The sequence below is a fragment of the Mandrillus leucophaeus genome, unplaced genomic scaffold, assembly GCF_000951045.1.
Source record: "Mandrillus leucophaeus isolate KB7577 unplaced genomic scaffold, Mleu.le_1.0 Scaffold94, whole genome shotgun sequence".
NCBI classification, from domain to species: Eukaryota; Metazoa; Chordata; class Mammalia; order Primates; family Cercopithecidae; genus Mandrillus; species Mandrillus leucophaeus.
The window spans coordinates 2,145,252-2,170,628 of NW_012110252.1; the positions used below are offsets into that span (position 1 = coordinate 2,145,252).

The 25,377-nt window shown below is 43.2% G+C and overlaps 1 protein-coding gene across 1 annotated transcript in view; it reads right to left on the reverse strand.

The window, feature by feature from the left end:
• MGAT5 (mannosyl (alpha-1,6-)-glycoprotein beta-1,6-N-acetyl-glucosaminyltransferase) overlaps positions 1-25,377 on the reverse strand; it is a 327,806-nt gene that overhangs the window by 36,735 nt on the left and 265,694 nt on the right. The window contains exon 12 of the mRNA XM_011970295.1: positions 8,853-9,002. Within this exon, the coding sequence (XP_011825685.1) occupies positions 8,853-9,002 (150 nt within the window). The remainder of the gene's footprint in view (positions 1-8,852; positions 9,003-25,377) is intronic.

Consider the following 25,377-nt stretch of genomic DNA (forward strand, 5'->3'; position numbering starts at 1 on the left):
AATGAAATAACTGCTCCCAGAAATGCCTCGGCACATGCTGTCACAGTGGGTGCATTTCGCACTGCTGGATAACTGCAGGTTGTTGATGGGCAGGATCCAGGCCTGGGCTTGATGAAGCTGTGTCCTCCTTACCCACATCAAAGAGCTTGTTCTGTTCCAGCCCCCAGGGGCACATTAAGTGAGAAAAGATAACTGGGCCCCAGGGCATCCTTTCCTTCTGCCATCACACAGAGCATCACCCACCACAAGGCCAGGCGTTGAGAATAAAGGAGATGGCTCAAATAGATTTAGCTACAAGCTTGATTCTCTTTTTCCCTAGGTCTTTTCACAGCAATCCCCTCCTCACCAGCTTTGCAGCTGCTCTAATTGATCGTTTAGAAAGGTTCAGCTGGAGGGTGCGGCCAACCCTGAGCACAGCCCATGAGTGACATACTGGAGAACCAGGTAGCTCCTGAAGGAATTCTGGGGCAAAGCACTAACATCTCAGGTTTTCTGGACCTATTTACTTTTGTTTTGCACACAATAGGGTACTCAATCTTTTTGGTTTTTTGAAAGAATAAACTTTCATTTCCTGCAAACTGCGTGATCACAATGCCAGAGACGTCCACAGGGCAGGGAGCTGGGAAGAAAAGAAGCTTTGAGAGGTCAGCAGAGCCCCTAATACTGGCTGGGTCATTTCATCCTTGGGCAGCAGAACCACAGGAGATCACGGTGGGGGTGGTGGTGAGGAAAACATGGTAGCCAGGAGCCTGGAAGCTGTAGGATAAAGGGAAAGTTCTACTACAATTAGGAAGCTCCTGCTCTGCATCTTACTCTTATTATACAGCTAACAGAAAGCAGACTGTCAGAGAGAACTTCTAACTATAGGGTGTGGCCTGGGCATGTGGCTCACGGGTGGGGGAGATCTGACTGCTGCAGATGAAACGGAGGGAAACAGTGGGATATACTAGTCCCACGATATCCCAGCTTTATGGAATATGAAGAATCCAGGGTTGTTATCCATCAGACTTGTGATCTCTGTGATTTGCCCTCTCCTATCAGACTCTGGAGAGGATGTGCTGGCTCTCCAGCGGAAAACAAATGACCTCTGTCAGGCCATGGTTAGACATAAGATAGCACAGGGAGTCCAGATCTTTCTGACTGAGGAGAAAAGTGCTAGAAGATGCAGATCAGGATCTCTGCAGGTTTAGTCAGATAATCCACAGTGCTTCCTGACCTCTGAAAATCAGGGCCTGCCATAAAGTGTGGATACCTTCACCAACTCTAAATTTCAAAGAACAACTCTGGAGGAAATGTAAGCAGCACAATGTTTGTCTATTTAAATAGAAAATCTTGGGAAAAATTTAATTAGCTTCTTTAGACCAACCAATCTGAACCCATTAATTAAAAGGATGAGGCTGTTGCTTAATGGACTTGAATGTGACCTAGGTTTAATTATATCTGAATAACAATATGAACCATCTCTTCTGCCCTGTGGGCACCAGAATATCTCAGTACACATAAAATAAAAACTTTAGGTTAACTCTCCCAAGCCTCATATGTTTAGAATGAAGCCTAAGCAAATACAACATAATTTCCTGGCAATGAGTGTTTTTGTCACACAAGTAGGACTGTAGGAAATACATTATTTGGAAACACCAAAATAACAGTTTTTTTGTCACTTCAGTCAGTAAGCAATTTTTTTCTTGCTTCCTGTGTGCTTATTACCTGTGACATTACAATGGAGCAGATGTATTAAGGTCAAATAGCACATCTGAGGTTTGAATGAAAACACAACAGGTGGAGAGAGTTCATCACCACCAAACAGCACTCTGTAAACTTCCTTGCACTTATGGTTTTGCAACACACTGGCACCTTAATCACACTGAACTGCTTTTCCCCTAATTCCCTGCTATTCTGCCTGCTTACCAATTTCCTTAGCAAGGAGGCAAGAGACACACTGCCAGAATGTTCTCAAGTGCCAAGGCTTAACTCTGCCGGAGAAAACTGGCCAAATTTTATTTATACTTCACCTGGCCTTCAGAAGCCCAGAATCTAATGAGGATATTCCAGATGACAAAATATCTCCATGGCTGCAACTCCAGCTCCATCAGTGAGTATTTCTACATAGAAGGATTGTGGGATCTAGGATTAAATTTTTGAACTAATGCTAAGCAGAGAGAACAGATGAAGCACCATACGTTTTCTTCACAGTATAGGATTGGGACGTTCCTACATATCCATAAAGGGTCTAGTAAAACCACTCAGATTTTTCCCACTCTGTGAAAGAAGACACAATTGTTTTAAACTGCTAAGTGGAGTACTTAAAGAATCCTTTAAACATGGATAAAGGGGGTTCTTATCCATGGGCTTGGTCAGTTTCACTCTTGATGCGGAACATTGAGGATAATCCTAAATAGGAAACACACACACAACACATACTTTTCTGGCCAGTTTTAATTAGTGAAGTTGGCATGGTGACTCTAGAGGGAAACTGAGCAATGAATCACTCCCGGTTCACCAAATGAATTGATGAATCCATTATTGGCACAAAGTGCCCAGAACAATGTGGTAATTTACAGCACAGGTTCTGGAGTCAGACTGTAGGCTTCACAGGCCTGGCTCCATCGTTGCCTAGGTTAGTAACTGTGACAAATTGCTAGATGCTTCTGTCTATGGATTCTTTAAGGCCCATTTATAAATCTATTCTATTTATAGGGCCTTAGTCCAGGTAACAAGCTTGCTAAACCTCAGTCTTTTCATGTATAAAATAATACTGCTTTATTTCATGGGGTTGCTGTGAGGATTACATGAGATAGTACATGGAAAGGATTCATTCCAAGTCTTGGCGCTTAGTAAGTGTTGGATAATCAGTCACTCAAATTCAAATCCATATGTAACTTCACACAGCTGCATATTACGGCCCTGTATCATTTAGACAGAGTTTAGGTGTGCAGGAGTTATGTTTGTGGGTTTACAAGATGCTCAGCACCTGCATGTATGAGTTCTTATTGTTTCATAAAGTATCTGTACTAAAAAAGGGGGAGGGACATTCATCAGAAGAGAGAGATAAGAGATGATATGGTTTACAGTGAATGCCACATAAGCCAGTCCCACATGTCACATGCTATTGCTAAGCTTTGCTTATTTTTATACAATGACTGGGAATCATTACATTAATGTTTTTGGTAATAGGCATCCCTTTTATATCTTAAAAATAACCGAGACAAGGGCTGGGTATGAAGAAAACAATCTTCCCAAAATGTGATGCTTTTATGTAGCCCAAAGGGACCCTTCTCTGGCCATCCGCCTTCTTTCAGGTACCTGATGCTTAAGGAAGGGATAAACAGTGGCCAAACTCTCTCCCGTCCAGGCTGGCTCTATCCTCCCAAGGGCTCCACAAGCCCCTGACTCACATGACCTGAAGACTCTCTAGGGAAGAGCTGGAAGGGCCACAGAGGCTTAGAAAAGAAGACCCACGAAGCATGTTTACATGCCCAAAGCAGACTTTTGTCAAAGTCTGCTGCTAAACCAAAGACTATTTCCTGAAGACCAGCCGGCTGATTATGTCCAGCTACCTAAATACCCTTTCAGAAACAAAAACCCAAACCACAAACAACAGCATCAGGATAAAAAGTTCCTGAGTTTCGGTCATCTGAAAGCCCCAATATAAAATCAAACACATTACAATTCACATTGTAAATTTATTAACTTGGAGATGGGAGAGTAAAAGAGTATTTGCATAAAGTTAAACCTGTAGATGCTGAACATGTTCAGCTAGGCCAGCCTCAAGTGCTCACCATTAAAAGTCCACTCAGGCATCACCTCCTGGGAGGGCCCTTTCCTGACCATGCCTCTCTCACCCAAATTCCACACCAGGACAACCCCTCAGCTGCCAACACGGAGGCAGCAAAACAGGCTTATTCTCGACTGGAGCCTCAGTGACTGCTTCATTAAAATGGTACTGTTTATAACAGTACCAAGATTACTGGATTTCTGTGATGAAAAGAGAGAATACACAGAAAGGGCTTAGCATAGGGCCTAGCACATGGTAGAGGGGAGAGATAATGGCTGTTACTGTTACGGTAAATCCCATACGCAGGTGCACCGCAATAGCATGGAGGTGTTAAACTGTGACTGACAGTGGCTCCTGTCCTCTGAATGGGACTGCCCCATCCACTACATTGATTTCACAAGTCACAGAACCACATTTTACACAACTGAACTGTTGGCCCCACTCAGCGTGACAGTAAAGTTTTATGTTGGTATCATTATTTCATATTACGACTAGTTCTACCTGTGTACGATCCACATTGTTACAGTTACCTGCTTTCCTCTTCCAGCACACCTGTATGCTCCTTGTTGGCAAAACTGCTTGAGTCATCACTGTCTCTAGAATGGCTAGACTAAGGCCTAGAATATATCTAGTACTTAATATTATACTTACTTGCTGGATGAAAGAGCAAAAGAATAAATACTATGAGACTGGATCTTTCCAGCAATCAAGTGTCTCTGTGCACAGAGGTTGAACATGTATTTATTTGAGTGTGGGGATGCACTTTTGCTCTGAAAGTCAGACAGGGTTACTGACTCATACCTCTGTACACTCCTCAGTCTACATACATGTATGGATAAGGGGGAAGGAAGGAGGCATGGATGTGTTCATTCAATTTTTTTCCCCATCTAGATGGCATGGGAATGATTTGAAGTATGCTCACTAGGATGAAACCTGCCTCAATTGGCTGCCTGAGGGCAAATGGGAACCAGTATCTGTAACAGAAATAGAAGGACTGCTCCCTCTAAGGAAGTAAGCTCTTGGGCTATCACTCACAGGGCCTGCAGATATAAGCAACATCACAGACAGGCAGGCATGGGGTATCAGAAGGGTAGTGTCCCTAGTTTGGGAGATCTAAGAGATCTAGGCGCAGCGTATATGATAACAGGAGGAAATCTCAGAGATCCCAGATGGTCAATGTGTTTCATTTTGGCTCCTTCTTTCCTTCTTTATACAATCATCTAAATGCCTTTTATAAACCAGGCACTGTGAATGCACCTGTGGATAGAACAAGCAAAGGCCCTTGGCCCTCATGCAGCTGCTTGAGAGTCTGCTGCCTCAAGCCCTGGCTTTTTCAGACAGCCTTTTTTAAAGACAGGGTCTCCCTCTGTCACTCAGGCTGGAGTGCAGGTATCCTCAGCTCACCACAACCTCAGCCTCCTGGACTCAAGTGATCTTCCCATTTCAGCTTCCTGAAAATCTAGAACTACAGGTGAATGCTACCAGGTACAGCTAATTTTTTGGGCATTTTTTTGTAGAAATGGGGTTTTGCATGTTGCCCAGGCTGGTCTGGAACTCCTCGGCTCAAGCAATTTGCCCGCCTCGGCCTCTCCCAAAGTACTAAGATTATAGGTGTGAGCTACTGCACCGCACCCGCCTCAGACAGGTTTTGTGACACATCCAAGCTCAGTAAGAAGAGACATAGTTAGTGGGGGGCAGGGTGGCACAGTCATTCATGAGGATAAGATGAGTCAGAGGGAGCACTGCATATTTGCCAGGCCTGCCCAGGCTCCTAGGTGAGTCCCACAGGTAAACTGATAAGCTGACATGATGGGGAAACAGGACCGTCATGACCCAGCCAAGTCTTGGAGAGGTGAATGAGTGGAGGTCTGGGTACAGAAGGGGTACAGCGACAGCACGTGTGGAAGCTGCAGCTTTGCCTGTTTTTTTCCCCACAGCCAGAATTTGTTTTCACCTGTAGAAAGGACGGTACTGGTCCAGCTCACAAACCATTCAGTGAGTTGCAGATGCAAATGCACTATTCAGCATCATATATGAAATAGGGAAGACTAGGGGAGGTGGACATGAAGAGGTTAAAACCAGGAAGATGAAGAAAGAAGCCACTTTAAAAGAGATGGAGATTTAAACCAAAAATAAAAACATGCCACCCTAGTGAGTCCTGATTTGCTGGCTTAAACTGTACTCCTGGGGTTTGCTGGACTGAATGACTCGGCTGTGGTCCTGTGATAAGTAATTCATTCATCCAAATCTATACCCCAACTAGAAGAGTCTGCTAGATTCCAACAACTTCCTGGCTCTTTTAGCCCCAGAAATAGTGTTATATTCAATTCCTTCCATCTTCACAGGTCCCCTGAAGGAAGAGGCTACTGATGACACTTGCACCCCTAACGGCACGCCTGGACAAAATTCTGCTGAGCAGGGGGTTTCCTAAGTTTGGTGCAGAGATTCGCAGATGGTTTGTAAAGAAAAACAATGAGTCAGAAGCTGATCAATCATCAATCATCTCTGTCTCTAACCCTCTTGAGGAGATCAGCCTTGCTTCTCGCACCAGTAAGAAGTCCAAGAAGTGTGTGAATCCCATTCATGCTGCAGACATTTGCTTCTTGGCAGCTCCAGGTCCCCATTTCCAACGTGGATTGGAATAAATCACTTTTAAATTGCTCAGAGACACAGAGAAAGGAGTCAGAGACAGAAAGGGTTATAGATGCAAAGCCTGACTGGTCTTTCATGTCATTATTTCAAAGCCGAAGGTTCACACATTTTGGAGCCTGTGGCCATGTGCCGGGTGTGAGGGGAGCCTCAGCGATATGCTGCCCCATCCTTGTCATATTTGCCAAATGTCTGAGCCATGATTCCACTCAGAGTATTTTAATATACTCTACTCAAGGAGCAGGCAATAGGTAATGGGATCAGTGACATCCTCTACACTGGGTCCCAGTTTTTCAAGGATGAACATATACCCCTCGTGCTCTTTAACTGAGGCTGCAATCCTTGCTCATTAAGCAAACTTGGACATCTTGGCCTGGGCCTTCCCTGCCTCTTTTCTTGTCCTCCCCTGGACATCAGTGATCTCCATTTTGGCCTATTTCCTACTCCCTGACAGGGTAATGGATGGTAGGTAAGTAAGGGTTCTTTTAAAATTCGCAAAGCTGAGAGAGACATTCATGAGGTTGGGTTAATAAAAGTGTGCGAGACAGTAATGACATGCTGCTGAGAACCAGCTCTGCCAAATGTTTTTTAAAGGAGCTTGAGCTCTTTCCACAATCCGATGTGAAAAAAAGTAAAATGAGGCAAATGGCAAAAATAGCACTGCCATTAAAGGGCCCAGGCATTCTGATGATTCTAAAATGTCAGCCTAAGACAGAAGGTGATGGAAAGCAAAGAGTGAAAACTAGAGAACACACTTCACTCCTGGATAATCAAAAACAGTCATCAGACTACAGATGACCTTGGAAGGAAATAAAATCTTAAAAGAAACCAGCTCTTTGCCCAATAAGCTAAAGAATCTGTCAAATTATTTTATTCGTGGCATCATACAAATGCCTTGGACATAGAAAGGATCAAATACATTTACAGGTGGAGAAACTGAGGCAAAGAGCAGATATACATTCTTTTGGCTAGTGGGTGTCCACTAAGCATTCTTAAGTTTGAGTGTTTATGAGGACAGTACATCAAGGGGCTAGCAGAGCCTTAATTTGCAATTAAAAAAATGAGTTAGGGCCACCTCCAAGACGACCCTGGCTTACTGTGGGCAAGCCAAAGTCTCTAGCCTATTTCCTCATGTTCAAAACAAAGTTAACAATAATACCTGCTCTATCTACCTCTTAAGGCTGTTGTAAGAATCAAAGAGGCTAGCATATATGAATACACTTTTTATAAATGCAGTATTACATGATGATTGGGCAATCGAGATATGCCATAGAAGTCCACCTGCTCAACCTCTCTCCCCTACCTTGAACATGAAAACAAAGCAAGCCAGAGACGAGAGCTGAGAAATCCACTACTGACAATAAGCTTCCTTGTGCTTAGGACATACCACGAGAGAGATCCACGTGCCTTCTTCACACTTGCAACCCTTGTACAACGCCTAGCACATTGCAGCTACTCAATAAATATTTGTGAAATTCATGAACAAAAACTTATTAATAAACCTGAGGGAATTTATCTAATACACTGAAGTGCCAGTCAACCCTTCAAGGCCAAACTTTGGTTTCTTCACAAGTTCCTGAACTTCATTTGGTACTTCCATGGCAGAATTACAGAAAGAACACAGACCACTGGGTGGACTTCCCTACAGTGTCAAAGCAACGGGTCATCACGCTACTGCTGAGCAAAATGATCCTCAGGGGCTTGCCTGGCTACCTCCACCACATGGTCTGAACTCTGCCTCCATCTGTGCCAATCAGACCCTCACATCCCCTCATCCAATTTTACCTCCACTATTTTTCAACACTTAGACTAGCTGGGTTGGCTTCTAGCTCCTTCCTGAATATGCCATCTGTACCTCCACCACCTGACTCTAATTCCTGTCTGGCCCACATGCCAGGTGTGTCTACACTCCATCCATCTTTCGTCTCTTGCATCTCTCCTGATGCTTGCTCTTCTTCCCGAGCCCACAGGGACTTTGCCCTCATCTGAACTTCTTCACTGTCCAATGCGTACTTGGTGAACAAGGAGGTATGAGGAAAAGCTGGTTGGGAAACCCACTCCTTGAATGGTGATGACTGGGTTGGGGGAGAGTTCAGCACCCCTGCCTTACTATGAAAGCTGCTGCTGTATTAGAAGGTCTGTCCTTCCAGGCAGGGCCTTACCTTTTCCATTTGCAGCCTTATCCCTAGCCCCTTGCTTGACACCTAACACTGAGTAAATACGATTTTTGAATAAATCAATGGACAAACGTAGCAATCTCATTCCACAATTCACTAACTTTTCAGCTGCCACTGGTCTAGCAAACTGCTGCCCCAAAATAGCCAAAAGAGTTTATTGCAGCATTGAAAAAACAAGCATGAAATATTCTGATCACATTTTCACAGCCAATGGCATTAACCTGAACACCACATTCCTGGTGAATTTTTACCTTGGTTTCTCGAAGAAGAAACTGCAGGTCTCGTCCACTGAGGATACCATGGTTTTTCACGTAACTGGGAATATTCTTTGTGCTGGAGCCATAAACAGTTGCATGCACTTCCATGTATGTGTGAATAATGTCCAAGTAGATCTTCTTATTCTGAAGAGGAGAACAAGCAGAAGACATTTCTCTTTGTCTTTCATTTGCATAACAACCTGTGTCATGGACCAGAACTTCTAAGACTAGAGGTCACAGAGTTCTTAACATGCAGATCACAGGAATTTGGCAATCAAACTGCTAAAATTTCTTTTAAAAGTAATCTGAATCGACAAATGGGATCTAATTTAACTAAAGAGCTTCTGCACAGCAAAAGAAGCTACCGTCAGAGTGAACAGGCAACCTACAGAATGGGAGAAAATTTCTGTAATCTACTCACCTGACAAAGGGCTAATATCCAGAACCTATAAAGAACTCAATCAAATGTACAAGAAAAAAACAAACAACCCCATCAAAAAGTGGGCAAAGGATATGAACAGACACTTCTCAAAAGAAGACATTCATACAGCCAACAGACACATGAAAAAATGCTCATCATCACTGGCCACAAAAAAAAAAAAAACAAAAACCACAATGAGATACCATCTCACACCAGTTAAAATGGCAATCATTAAAAAATCAGGAAACAACAGGTGCTGGAGAGGATGTGGAGAAATAGGAACACTTTTACACTGTTGGTGGGATTGTAAACTAGTTCAACCATTGTGGAAAACAGTGTGGCGATTCCTCAAGGATCTAGAATTAGAAATACATTTGACCCAGCCATCCCATTACCGGGGATATACCCAAAGGATTATAAGTCATGCTGCTATAAGGACACATGCACACGTATGTTTATTGCGGCACTATTCACAATAGCAAAGACTTGGAACCAACCCAAATGTCCATCAGTGACAGACTGGATTAAGAAAATGTGGCACATATACACCATGGAATGCTATGCAGCCATAAAAAAGGATAAGTTCATGTCCTTTGTAGGGACATGGATGCAGCTGCAAACCATCATTCTCAGCAAACTATCTCAAGAACAGAAAATCAAATACCGCATGTTCTCACTCATAGGTGGGAATTGAACAATGAGATCACTTGGACACAGGAAGAGGAACATCACACACTGGGTCCTATTGTGGGGAGGGGGTGGGGAGGGATAGCATTAGGAGATATGCCTAATGTAAATGACGAGTTAATGGGTGCAGCACACCAACATGGCACATGTATACATATGTAACAAACCTGCACGTTGTGCACATGTACCCTAGAACTTAAAGTATTAAAAAAAAAAAAAGTAATCTGGTTGGACTTTGAGGACATAAACAGTCATATGGCCATTATATAATTATGTAAGAAGAAATACATTATATGTCAACATATTACTGAATACCAACTGTATAATTTTGCAAGAAGAAATACATTATATAGCCAACTGTTTTGAAGTATCATCCTTGCTTTGTAAATTACCAGGGACCTAACAGTTGCTTTTGGCTCTTCCTACCTCTATGAGAGGAAGTTTGGGGAAGGACAGCCTGGGGAAGGCAGTCAGTTGGACTGGAATATTTACCCAGAGATGCTAAGCTGTCCCAGAGGAATACAAACATCCCCAGCTCTTGCCAATGTTTCTAGTGATGATTAACTCATGTTGTCAGAACTGGATCCCACCTAAATTGGGATCATGGGAAGATGAGAGTTTCTCACAGCTAGAGAGATAATGAGAATACTCAGGTAGATAAAAGTAGAAAAAGAGAATAAATGTCAATTTTGATGAGCTCCGAAACATTCAAGAGTAGTTTTACTTACAGTATTAGAAGCAAAACCAAACCCCTTTTCTTGTATTTGTAGGCACTGAATTTTGAGGCACATTTTCTAAAGCAAAACTACCTGTGAAGAGGAAGCAAGTTCACTTTTTCTATCTCTGGGTTTCCCTGTAACTAAACTGTACAAGCTGGGGTTTGTGGGTTTTTCTTTTCCTTTTTTTGGGAAATTTTCAAAAAGTCAAGTTCTGTAATGTTTTCCAGTTGTATAAAAGTAGGACAAGGTTTCCTCATTCTAAGCCTGTTTTCAGACACTCCAGGCAAATCTAATAGCTGGTTTTGTGACTTAAGACCACAAGGGACACCGGGTGTGGTATCAGCAGCCAGAGTGCAGCGAAGCCCGGAGGCAGTCTGTAAATGAAGCAATTCATGATCTGGTCTCTGTCATTCACTGCCCTGGTGATATTACCAAAGACCCTCAACTTCAGGGGAAACATTTCAAGTGATGTATCAAAAGTCTTCACGACTGGGAAAACTGCACAGTCCACGTTCTTCACTTCATACACCAGGATGACTTTGTTTGCAATGAGCAAGACCACCCTTGCCACCCTAATGTGTGAATAAAATGAACAGTGGGACTGAAAGTTTAATTCCATGCCATGTCTGGTATGGCCACAAGATGCTGAACTCATTACCTTAGAAATGTATACTTTTAAATTAGTACAGACGCTTACACCTACCTGGCATATGTTAGTTTGAAGGGTTCTAGGATATGGTTCGTTGTGCTAGATGTATCTGGTAACTCCTGCCCCCAACCACAGCTCCTGTTAAGTAGGCAGGAGGCTCTGTTACCCTGCCCCCACTGCTGGCTGCTAACCGGCCCAGGGTGTGTCTGACCTGAGGGGACCCAATCCTAGGCTGGCCAGCAGCCCAGGAATGATGTAGCAGGCTCAGGAAGGCAAGGGGAGCCAACTAGATGCTCTCTTGGGAACTCAGAATCCTTTATACTGGGAGATTACTGCCAGATGGCCACTGGCTTTAGAGCAAAAAGGTCATTTGAGCGTTGAAGTCTGGGCAATTACAAGCCAGATAACAAGTTCTGAGGAAACTGGTTGCCAGTTTTGGCGGGTTGGGTGGGAAAAGAACCAAGTAAGGGCTAAAGGAGAGGGGAAGACACAGGCAGTCGGTAATAAGAGGGACCCAAGAACGTGACTACAACCAAAACATCACCACTACAAGCATGACACAGAGAGAGAGAGAAAGAAAGGAGGAGTAGAATGAGAGTAAGTACTTCCAGAGAGAGTGGGAAAAGAAAGCAGAGAGACAGAGGAGAACAACTAGGGCCTAGAGCTGCTCTGGCTCCGATCCCATCCACAGTGGTTCCCTATCCTAAATTCCCAGGTCCCTCTGGATCCTTATAATAAACGCAGCTCTTCCCAGACCCCACCCCATATTTTTACTTGAGTTTCTCTGGGTGGATTTCACTCATCTACAAGGAGACCTCTCGGGACAGCTTGCTGGCCTTAAAGCAGGAATTGGGGGCTGCAGGTGGGGACAGGCATCTCTCCTTTACACAAAAGGAGGCATTTTGCCTAAAAAGTCAGTTGCCAACTACTGAAGATGGGCCAAAGACCACTAGGCTATGTCTGTGGTGACCTACCGGGCAGACCAGTAAATAGTCCATTTGGTTCCTGTCCTAGAGAAAAATATCCACTGTAGACACACTCAAGATTAGGGTTCCCAGACTAAATGCCTGGGAAAGTAACAAGGTACTAGATCACATATGTATTGCCATTAAATCCCAGAAAAGGCTGGGGCTTCTTGAAGTATAACAAGGGGGCAAGTTCAGTCTAATATAAAGAGGTATATGTAAAGACTAATAAAGTATATGAACTTACTTTTAGGCATGGTAAAATCCAAAACTAGAGATTACCTTCAGAAAGGATTTACTAATTTCACAAATGTGAAAATCTCAACAGCTGATTGGAGGGGAAAAAATGTTTCAAATGTAACTTTCGCCTTTGACATTGATGTAACAATTAGGTACTTCTACCTCAGGTCTCTTGTTACCACTTGTAAGAGTTCTGAGTAGAATCCTGGTGAAGATGAACCACGCTATCTATTGCAGGTAAAGGTGCCCCAGAAGGCTTTCATACCAAACTCACAGCCAAGTACCTACACCAGATTTGCACCTGTGGTTCTGTCCCCTTCAGGCTCCATGGAAACACATGTTGAATTAGTCACACAGTTCTGTATATTCTGCCTCCATAATATCAAATTGGTCTCCTCTTCTCCAGGGTTGAAGGTTCAGTTATTGCCATCAAGGGGCTCAAAGGATCCCCTTCTGTCTTCACAGACACTCTTATCTTTTGTGTTTAAGATACAGGATATTCAGGATTTTAAAAATTAAAGGTGTCCTTGTCTGCCTTTCCGCTATGCATGGGAAGGCTCAAAGTGGGGAGGGGGTTAGAGGTAAGAGACATTTTCCAGCATACACTCCCCCCTCCCTTCCTTACTTTGGTCATCCAGGCCCAGGGTGAAGGTGACCATAGGTGACCACCACAGACCTGGATGTCCCACTGATCTAAGAACTGGATCAAGATCACTTCTTAGAAAGCTTTCCTTCTCCAATTTAAGAGACTAAGGTCAAAGAAAATTATCTGCTCCAAAAACTTTATCACCAACAGATCTCTGGAGATGCAGTCAAAAAGGGCTTACACTGAGTATCACATCACAGCATGCAACCACCTCTGTCGCCCAAAGGTTCCAGCTAAGCAACCAGCAGCCCCCCTAATGCTTTTATTCTCTAGTTCAATTTAAATTCCCATTAAGAACAACTGATCTAACTGATTAAAATTTAAATCTACCTAAGCTCATTTCGGGGGAGGAGACACAAACGGAAAGGAGAACGCATGCCGGAGTCAATGAGCAGTGTTGTCAGTGTCTCTTCAGCTGTTTATGGTCGTAGCTGGAGGCAGGTACATGTTCAGAACCAGTCATAAGATATTTAGAGCTTGGAGAGAAAGCTTTAGAAAAACAATTCAATCTACGCAACACTCCTGTAAGTCCACAGCAGGGGGAGTGGTAGAATGCAGAATCAGAGAATTAGAAGCTTTCCCCAACTTATTTTAAAACATTTTTAAATTGATACATAATTGTACATGTTTATGGGGTATATGTGATATTTCAATACATGCATACTACATGTGATGATCAAATTTGGGTATTTAAGGTATCCATCACCTCAAACATCTATCATTTCTTTGTGTTGGGAACATTTCAAGTCCTTTCTTCTAGCTAATCTGAAATACACAATATACTGTTGGTAACTATAGTCACCCTAGTCTACTATTGAACACTACAACTTATTCCTTCGATCCAACTGTATGTTTGTACATTAACTCACCACTCTTTATTCCCACCTATCCCTTTTCCCAGCCTCTGGTATCTATCATTCTATTTTCTACCTCCATGAGGGCCACCTTTTTAGCTCTTGCATAGGAGTGAGAACATTCGACATCTGTGCCTGGCTTATTTCACTTAACATAATGATCTCCAGTTCCATCCATGTTGCTGCAATTTTTTTAAATGGCTGAATCGTATTCCATTGTGTATGTACACATTTTCCTTATCCATTCATCCGCCGACGGACACTCAGGCTGATTCTGTATCTTGGCTATTGTAGACAGTGCTGCAGTAAACATGGGGATGCAGATATCTCTTTGATCTCCAACTTCCTTTTTAGCTGGTGAATTAGGGTATAGGAATGTTCTTTGGTGAATGGCATTATCCTCCCCAGTAACGCCCCTGCTCTCCACTGCAGACATACGTATTTCTCCTGGACATCATTTCCCCTCATTCATGCAGCATCTTATGACTTGTCATTAAAAAAATTCTGTAGCTCAGCCCAAAGTTGGCTCCTCCAGTGGTGAACATCTGTGAGTCTTAGGCAGCAGTACTCCTCCCTGGGAACTGCTGTCAATCCCTCTCCAGGGTAACAAAGCCAGACTGCAGAGGCAAGTGTGTGTCCCACTCCATGGAGGGCAGAGAAAAATTTAAGTCCTACAGAGAAGGCCTAACAGGACAGAGTGGCAGGGTCTCGGTCCACAGCTCAGGTCATCCAAAATGCTGAGCACTGGAGCATTTTCAACTTCAGATTTTCGGGAATAGGGATGTTCAACCAGTTAAGTATTTGCTAATATCCCCAAATCTGAAAAAATCCAAAATCAAAAACACTTCTGGTCCCAAGCATTTTGGATAAGGTATACTCAGCCTGTAGCGGCTTCTCCTCTTTCCCCACAAATATCGAAACTGGCCTGTTACACGGTTTTACAAACATATAATAATGAATCTTGTTTTTTATTTAAGAAACACAAGGCCATAGAGTATGCCTTGACCAGAACCAGCCAAGAGAGTCCTTTACTGTTACTGTAACGTAACTCCTAGAAAAGTTAAGGCTGGGGCTGTCAACTGCACAGAATGAAGATCTTGTAAACCTCCCTCCACTACAGGTCACCTCCATTTGCTCTGCCAGCCCCCTCCTGCATGAACTGTTACTGTAATGTCTGGGCTGGGCTCGTTGTCTCAACAGTGGCATGCTCCTTAGGAGCGCTTTCAGACTGCCCCTGCTCCTCTCTTTTTCAGTCAGTGCTCACACAAGCCAGGTTGCCCTGTGCTGCCAGATGGGGAATAATCTTACCATGGGATGGGGTGATGGGGCCCTTCTTCCTAAATAGCATCACAGAACTATAGGGGCTTTAGATCTCTGTGAGGTGAACCAAGGCTGGTGGCAAACAGGACATAGGAAGGAGCAGGGCAAATAAAACCCACCTCCTTTCTCTCTTCCAGACTATTCCAAGGTAGAGCTCCTCCTTGCAGGCCTTTGGGGAGAGTCCAGGTAGCCCAGTGTGCTGCTGTGTCTCTGTGGCCCCTGGTGAGGCAGGAGCCAACATGGTCAGGCACACCGTCTGTTAGCCTGTACTTCCCTTTTCCTTCATCGTTGCTGCCCTGGGTTTGCAACACCCTCTGCAGCAAAACACTGGTATTTTAGTCTTTGTCTCAGGCCCTGCTTCCTAGAGGCTGTGGGCTAAGACATTGTCTATAGGCTCTCACCCCTTCAACCCATCCTCCTTATTGTCACTAGTTTCCAAAACTCAAAGTTTTGTTCCCCTATATAAAGGGCTTCCCAGTACTGCACACAAGGTGCTTCACAATCTGGGCTTCTGCAAGCTCTCCGGCTTTAACCCCAACTATTCCCTCTGCCACCTGCTTAAGGTCTCTGCCTACACTTAACTTGTCCCTCATTCCCAAACCTCTCCTGCTCTCTCACACCTGGCCTGCCACTGCCAAAGCCCAAAACACCCTTCCCTCCTCCCTCCTTTTCTTCTGGATGGACTCCTGCCTCTTCTTCCTTTACAAGCAGGCAGTCCTGGATCCACCCAGGTGAAGGTCATTGCTGTCTCCTCTGTGCCTTAACCATCTTCCTGCGTGGGCTGTATTGTCACTGGATGTTCCCAGATGGCTGGAACTGCGAACTTCTCCAGGGCAGAAGCAGTAGGCTCGGCAGAGGCCTGGCACAGGACGAGTGCTCAGTAAATACATACTGGCTGAGTGAGAAAAACAAAGAGGGCAGGCACACAAACCACAGGGCGCTTACGGACTTGTGGGAAACATGGATCTCGGGCACGGCACATTCCTTCACTTTCCACCTGCTTCCAGCAAATGAGCTTAAAGTCCATGACTACGTAAGTGTGTATTCTTATCAAAATCAAAATAAAAACAGAGTTGTAAAACTTAAAAGGTATATTTTATAGTTGATTCATCCTCCTTTTTATATTGCTCCTAAGTACCACGTTCACTTAGGAATTGCAAAGCAAACAAAAAAGAAAAAGAGAGGAGAGAGAGACAAAAAGAAACTACCTCATCTGCTTGCTCCTGAAGTCTAAAATTCAACAAAGATGAAAAATTCTTTTATTCCAAGATTGGAGGTAAGTTCTAAAATGCAAACCTCTGTGAATTTCAGCTGTGTAGGTGAACTAATTTACATTTCAGAACTAATTTAAAGTCTCTGTAGTCCTTGGCTCATTTACCTCAAGTAACCACCCAAGGTCAAGGTATGTATGTATGGGGGTGGTCCTTGCTGTGTCCCACTCAAACCTTGTGGGGCTCTGAAAAACCTCTGGAAGCTAAGAATCTCAAAGCCTGTTCACCTCTGCCTCTTCCTTCCCAAACCCTTACCTTTCTAGGAGAAAAGATGGTGCTCAACGATTGCAGTGGCGCAATAAGGGAAACCTTGCTCTCTTGTTTCCAGCCCAGTCTGTGGTCCACCTATGGGCCCACGGGCACTAAAAAGAAGGGAGTCTGCTTCCTTTCATGTACTGGCCTCCACATTTAGTCTTCGCTTGGGCTCATCTGGTGTAAATTAGGATTCATCTTGGGCAATGGGTCTTAAGTATGATACTGAGTGGGTCTAGAATTTGCCTATCTGGGGGAAGGAACGGGAGGAAAGAATAGCCACAGCACTTTACTTCTTATTCTCTACTGTCCAATTAGGTAAGAATTTTGGTTTCCACTTCAAAGACAGACATAGGCAGATTTCTGAGGCTAAATGAGTGGTACGGAAAGAGAAATCAGTCCTGTATTTGCAACTTGATGGCAAATTTCTCATCTATAAATAGGAAATAATATCACTTTATGGTTCTTTTAGACAACTATTACGTGTGCAGTGCTGAGCCAGCATTGGGAATAAAATGCATTTAAAATATGTTTAAGTATGTACCCTTGCTTTCAAAAACAAGGTGCTAATACTACTCCAAAGGTGTAAAATGGGACAAGCTAAACGTGAGAGTCCTGAGCTGGCTAGCACCTTCACATCACTGCCCATGTGGAACCAGTGCTTATGCCCACTCTACATCTCTGTCTCAACTGCTCAGTGTGGTCTCTATTTTCCAGCACTTTTGTTTTTCAGGATTTTCTCTGCCTTAGCACAGAGCTTTCTGCCATTTAACGAACGGCTCCTAAAGGACCCTGGTGAACCACCAGCCAGTTTGTGAAAACAAGAAACGCTTTGACTCAACTCCTTTCTGCTTTAAGAAGGGCAGGAGGCCTTCAAATTGCAGAGCTGGTTTCTCTTTTCCTCAGTGCAAATGCAGTCACTTATGGATAATGATGTTCCTTCATCTATTCTGATTGACATGGTCCTAAAGCTACAAAATCCACCAGCTATACTACCATGCAGAAAACAGGCCGATAGGTTGAAAACACACCACCACAGCCCAAATGTGTCCACAGACTCCTCCATGAGCTTTCTGTTTTCCACCTCTCTGGGTGGAGCCACAGAAAACAGACTGTGTAGTGACAAAGAGGGCTGTCACAGTGGAAGGTTTTGCCTTGGCAAACTGAAATTGCATGCTTCATAGAATCCCTAAAGGGTCAGGAAATCATGGACTGAATATCCTTTCTTGAAAGGGAGGAGGGGATACCTTGATGAGCTTTGGCCAGATTCTGTTTAAAGGCAAGGGAGAAGTGTCTGCTATTATTACAGGACCATCCTGTGAGAGGAGTCAGGGAAGAATTTTGGAACACTGCATGGTCACACTGGCAGTGGGTGTGATGGGGCTTCCCCTGACAATTAAACTGAAGCCCCAAAGGCCAGGAACCAAAGCACAGAGGCCAAGTACCACCCAATCACATCGGTAAAGAATAAATTAAAACTAATATGAAAAATATAAAGTAATACCTTAATACTTTTAAATCACTTTAGCGTATTCCTTTGTAACAAGAAGGGGGAAGAATTCTATCTATATATTGGTCTCTCTTAGTAAGGAGTAACATTACATTTTGTGTTTTCCAGTATTAACTGTTGTAAATCTGTGAGGGATTCCATCAAAATAACACTCTTCATATATTCATGTTAAAGGACAGCAGTAGACGTCAATCGATCTTTACTCAGCTGGTCAAGAAACATTTTAAAAATTAATTTCAAAAAGTTTTTTTTCATATGAAGCAAAATATAAAAATAAGAACACACACAGTGACTGGCAGAACACAATTTCTGCAGGCCTGAATGAAAAGTAATTGCTTTTTTGTAATTTCCAACTTTTCTACTTGTAATTATCTTACAACCAAGGGAGAAAGATAAGACCTGTCTGCAAAATCACATTTGGCAGCTCCAATGGGCACGTCTCATATATAGTAATTGTGTAGAAATCTGGGAGGTGGGATGAGTGGAGAAGGCCCAGTTTCACTGGAAAACTAGAAAGGGAAAATGGTGTGTGAGGCAGGGCCCATTTCTATGGGATGGTACACACCTTCATCTTTCATCCCAAGGGCCTTACCTTCCTGCCAGCCTCTCACAGTTAGGAATAAAAAGGGCAGCCTGAATTCAATGCACCACACATAAGGAAGGAGTTTATACTCCACTCAACATGCGTGTGCTTCTCCTTGGATCCTTCCAAAGCAGTAGGTGGTGGGGGCGGGGGAGGGCAACCAGGACAGCTCCATTAGGTTGATTCTGAATTACATAAAACACGAGACCAGGCCACCATGTTGTGGAGAAGCATGGCAGCAGAGTCAAGGGCTGAAACAGTTTCACTCAGTGCTTAACTTACTGTAAAAGAATTAATCATATGATTCTAGAGTAGTATTTGGAGATGTCCCTCTCTTTGAAACCCCAATAGATAATAAAGGCACCTCTCTGGGGACACGAGGACAGCCAGATTCAGTCAGGTCGCAATGCCCCTTCTTGGTGCCGTCCCAGCTCTTGATTTCACTGTCTGCATGGGGGATGAGACTCCAAGTAAGACATAATTTAATGTGCCAGGAAGCTCTCATTGTTATAATAATTATACGCAGGGTAAACAGCACTGCTTCAAAAAGACAAGACTTTTTGAAGATCCTTATGCTTGGCAGCTCTTACCAGCAGTCTCACAGAAGGGGTGGCATTCATTACTCAGAGTGGAGATGGGAGAGTTGGTCTCTGTCCGTAAATAGCCTTTACACAGGCAGGCCAGCCCTCCCACGCTGATCTGAGGTAATCTGGCCTTTTCTGGGGCCCTATCCATATTTGTGTAAAATTTAGCAGGCAGTTTGGGGTCAAGAATGAAGTAATCTGTGTTTTTATTCCAGTTCTCTGACTAACTTCTTATGGGACTTCGGCAAGTTCCCAAGGTTCGGTTTTCTTTTCTGTAAAATGAAGGAATATTAAATCTGCCCTATTATCTCACATGGGTATTCACAGAAACAAAAGAGATTTTTAAATTATTATGTGAAGGCATATTCTTTCTCTCACACACTCGCTGTCCCCAAAGCTCATGCATCTGAAAGAGCTCTACCCAGCACTTAGTTATGGCGGAGATAGGGCACACCATGGACCTCAGAGGATGTAAGGCCTTCGTGTGGTATGGGGCAGACCCATCCCTCACCAAACGGCTTCCTGTCCTTGATGCTGGGCCCACTGACCCAGGGGTACCACCTTCTGGGTGAGATGACACAGGCTGGTTTCCACTACGCCACATCACTGAGGTGCATTTCTAGTTTTAAGCTCTAGTTGTAGGGCTGTGCTAGCTAAATTTCCTTGCTGAGGCACTCAGCCCCATGCCGTATGCATTAATATCCATGGCTTCATGATGATGGATGTGTCCATTGGTAATAATGTACATAATCTCTCCCCTCAGAATACCTAGTGTCAACAAGCTGTTGTTGTAGGCTGGGACCTGACATGTGACAAACCAGGCCACTTAAAACATAAGACTCTCTTGGGCTCCTTCCTTCTCCTGCTCCCACCAAGCTAAGAACAAATTTCTAAATTCCAGGCACGATCTCTTTGTATTTGAGTACAGACTGAGATTCTGATTCAGGTAGAGCAGTGTAAGGTCCCTTTAAAGGACACCTGACCACCAGGCTTTAAATGAAGAGCTGATTTTTAAGACAGAGGCTAAAAATATCCTCTCCATCCCTCTCCTCAAAATAAATCACATGCTTCTTGAAATTTATTCACCTCATGCCTGATTTCTTAAAAACATGAAGATAGCAAAATAAAAGTGATCAGCCTAATTAGAGTGCCTTCGAATCTGAAATGCTGCAAATAAACATATTTGAAAGGAAAAGCAGCTGAAGTGTCTAATTTGCAAGCAGCAGTTTGAAAACAGGAACAATTAAAATACACTGGTAAAGCAAAGCTGAGGTCTCATACTCATCAATGGTTTCGGAAAATCTCTCACTTTCTACGTACTCCCCCCGATTTCTCCGGCAGTTTGTGAGTGCTGAAGCTCTGCCTCGTTACCAATGCCAACATGATACACCCTACAGAGAGGTGTGTCTATAAGAAACAGGGAGAAGGACCCAGAGCCAGGAAATCAGGATTTCGAACTCTGACATCACCCTTTGCTGGCTATATGCCCTTGGGAAGTGGTTTCACCCACCTGCGCCCGGACTCTTCAGGTAATAATCACCCTCCCTCCTGGAGAGCCCCAAAGGATCACATGAGATAATGTGGTTAAGTGACTCAAACTACAAAGGATTCTTCTCATGACTTCTCAACCTTATGGTTCTATTCTAGCCAAGTCTTTCTTCTCCATCCCATGTCCAGGGTTGTTAGACTAATTGTCTGTGTCCCCCAAAATTCATATCCCCGCTGTTGAAATCCTTATGCCCCCTGTGATGGTACTAGAAGGTTGGGCCTGTGGAAAGTAAAGAGGTCACAAGGGTGAAGTCCTCATGTATAGGAATAGTGCCCTTTTAAGAAGAGACCAGAGATCTAGCTCACTCTTTCCACCAGGTGAGGATAAGACATTGGCTGTCTATAACCCAGAAGAGGGCCCTCACCAGAACCCAACCATACTGGCACTCTGAACTCAGGCTTTCAGCCTCCAGAACTGTGAGAAATAAATTTCTGCTATTTATAAGTCACCTAGTCTATGGCACTTTATCACACAGCCCAAACACTCAGCCAAGGCTAACTAACTGTAGTTTCCAGTCTTTGTTCAAGAGACTCTCTCCTGCTTAGAAATGCCATCCTGCCGTTTACCACCCCAGGTAAGACCCCTTTTGAAGCAGATCACTAACGGCACCACCTACCTCCTCAACTCTCTCAGCACTCTATCCCCATCCCCAGCCAATGGAGCCCTAATCCTCTGCTTATTGCTGTCTCCCACCTGGTTAAACACTGCTTGAGAGTTCTATATGTCCCCTCCTTTTACTTGATTACAAGCTTCAGTGGGGCAAGGACTTGATCAGATAGTCTAGATCAACAGCATCTGAAGTTACTCAATTGACACATGCTAAAAGAAATAGGAGTCCAAGAAATGAAGACCGTTGGGGTCTGAAACAAGACAAAGAGGCAAAAAAGTCTGAGAGTTGGCATAAAAGATGCTAAAGAAGTAATGTTTATCCAGTAAAAGAAACCATATAGAGAGGTTGGATATGGCTCACTTCAGTGGAGACCTGGGCCCAAATAACTTGCTATGTTAAAGGAACTCTGCAGCAACCATTTTTACCAAAAGTCAGTGACCATTATATTTCAGTTAGATTTGGGGGCAGGAGGGTTAGGGGGATGTGTTTTCAGAAAGAATACATATCATGTGACTTAAATTTGTGTTTAAGACAGACTCTTCCATTAAAATAACAGTAGACATAGGACAAGGTTAAAGTCTTTGGAGAAGTCCTACGTTTTAAATGGTTATGGTGTTCTGCCATGTGATTTGAATACAATTTAATTTCTGAAAGCAAAAGAAACATATTGAAATAAAAATAATTCCTTTCTATATTTTCTGACAAAGTAATTGAAGCTCGATTTTGCTTTGGTGTTTGGTTTGATTGGAGGGTAGCTGTTTCGCTGGCACCTCAAATGGTGCCTGATCTAAAAAGTGAACCTCAAAGGGGGATGCACAAAGAAATAGGAACGTGTTTCTTTACAGTGTAATATTTGTATACCATACATACCATTATTCTACTCTCCATTTGTATCAATAAATTAGTATCCATATATTGAGAGGTCAAACTCAGCATTTTTTCACTGACATGGCTCCAACAGTCAAAAACGAACTGAAGACCCAGTGGCAGTCTGATGCGTGGAATGGAAGGCTTGCAAAAAACTGCAGGAAGGATTGGGAAAAACTGATGAAGCCACACCAATGCCCTGCCTGTCCTAGTTATTCGCGTTCTCAGTTTAGAAAGAATTGTAAAAAGAGAATGATGATATTTTCTGAATTCCAGTTGAATGTGAGAAAGGGAAAGTGAACATGTTCAATAAAAGGTTCACAAGAGGAGGCATTTGGTCTCCTGTGTCCTTAACAGAATTTCTGAACTCAGGATCACATAGCTTCTCTCCAAAGGAATCACCTAACACTCACTTAGGCAAGAATACAAGTATTCCAAATTTATGATAGGACCAGCTTGACATAACCTGTATTAGTTTTGATTCCAAATTTATTCAGGTCACCTTCGCACACCATTAACTCAGTTATCCACCAAGCCATTAGACACCACATGTGCATGACTACAGGCCTCGGGGGCTCCAAGAATAAATTAATCACCAGGGAACCTATCTAGTTGGTTGGTCTGAGAGTTCAGCTGGGAAAGCATATGGAGTAGCACAGAGGCTGAGGCTAAACTCCACTTAGAAAAATTAAAGTGAGAAACAGCCTTCCTTTAAAAAAGGAGCAAATCTGGAAAAGACAGAGGGTGCTAGCTTAGTGCAGATGTTGTCTAGGTCTGTTTCCTGAGATGACTTTTCAGAGATTCCCAAGCTTAGTCTTTACAGGCTATATTTACCAGTCAATGTAACATTACTCGTCAACATAGAATGCAGTGGACTGGAAAACAAATATATTTAAATTAAATGTGTTCATAAAGACACTTAGACTATCATTAGCAAGTACTAATGAACTAATGGGTCTAGGCAGTTATTCTTAATGGCTGCTAACACGAAGAAAAAAGCAAGATAACCGGACATTATGTGCCTCCTGATGCCAATACCTCAAAACCCCTTATGAAGTAGTCCTGCAAAAATCAAACCTGGGCCGGTGGTGGTGGCTCACACCTGTAATCCCAGCACTTCGGGAGGCCGAGGCGGGCCGATCACTTGCGATCAGGAGTTTGAGACCAGCCTGGCCAACACGGCGAAATCCCATCTCTACTAAAAACACAAAAATTGGCCAGACGTGGTGGTGTGCACCTGTAATAACAGCTACCCGGGAGGCTGAGGCAGGAGAATCGCTTGAACCGGGAGGTGGTTCAGTGAGCCAAGATTGCACCACTGCACTCCAGTTTGGGCAACAGAGCGAGACTCTGACTCATAAAATCAAACCTGAATTTGATCAGGCTGCTGTATCTTACCTACCAACTTCAGAAAATATACTGGAGAAAGAGCACAGTTATGCAATTAGTAAAATTCAGACTGTGGGCAACTCTACAGGATAAATAACCTGGTTTAACAAATAAGCTCCCATTAAAGGAGACTTAAAGAATATACCCAATCACAATGTATGGATCTTATTTGCATCTTTATTTAAATAAAGTGAAAAAATTGAGACAATCTAAGAAATCTTAACCCTGTATATTTCAATATTAAAAAATTTACTGTTAATTATTTTTAGGTGTAATAGCAGTGGGTTTTTTTTTTTTTTTTTAAAGATCTTCATATCTTAGAGATACATACTATACTGAAATACTTTAATAATGAAAGAATAAGATGTCTTAAATTTTCTTCACAATATTCTGGGGGCGGAGGGCAGATAAAGAGGAAACATGACTGGCTGTGAGTTGATCATTGGTGAAGCTGGGTGAGAGGTACATGGGGGCTCATTATACAATTCTTTTATTAGAAATGTTTCACGGCAAAATTTAAAGAAAAAGAGTCACCATAGTTCATTCTGAGAAAAGCTTTCAAATACTCACAGTGGAGAGAAACAACACTTTCTTTTTCATTGTCCTTGACTTTTTGGGAAGAGGTGGCAACTTTTGAGCTTTAGGTACCTTCCATGTTAGTTCTGTGCCTCCCTTCTACTCATCTTTTGTGCATCCTTCTAAAATCCAAGGCTCTGATCCCCATGAATTTTAGCTGGAGATTTTGTAGTCTCCTGACTTCTCATTATCGGAAAAGCTGTTGTCAAAGAATTACATGTGGAAAGTACCCTGATTCTTTAACAATCACCTGATAAGTCACCTTCCATTGGAGGTCTCCATTCTTAGTCTTCTGTTCAGAGGCAAATTCCCATCACTGGACTTTGGAACTCTTGGGTACACATTTGAATACTCAACTATCTGTGGCTATAAATGGGCAGCTTTCTTCCAATATTCCTGTCTTTTTGTTCCCCTTCACCAAACTATTTTGTGCTGTTCAGAACCAAGTCATTAGGATGACAACGATTCTCCTCCTTCCCTCCAACATGAGGTAGCATGCGGCAAGAGCTTGCTAGGTGTTTTGTTACCAGATGCAGGAACTTCTAGCAGAAAATGGTTCAGCCATGTTAGTGGGCATGGTGCCTCCTGTGTGCTCAGCTCTGTAGGAAGACTTCACTTGCCTCATTCTAGCTAATCCTTACAACGATCTTAGGTAGAATAGACTGCTGTTTCCACTTTACAGACAGAAAAACTCAGGCCCAGAAACTTGCCTAAGGTCCTCTAGTCCTCTAATAAGTTAGCCAACAGAACCAGGATTGGAACATAGTTCTTAACCAATATTCTATGAAATCTAGTTTCTGTGCTGGTTTGGTAAAGAAAATGTAAAA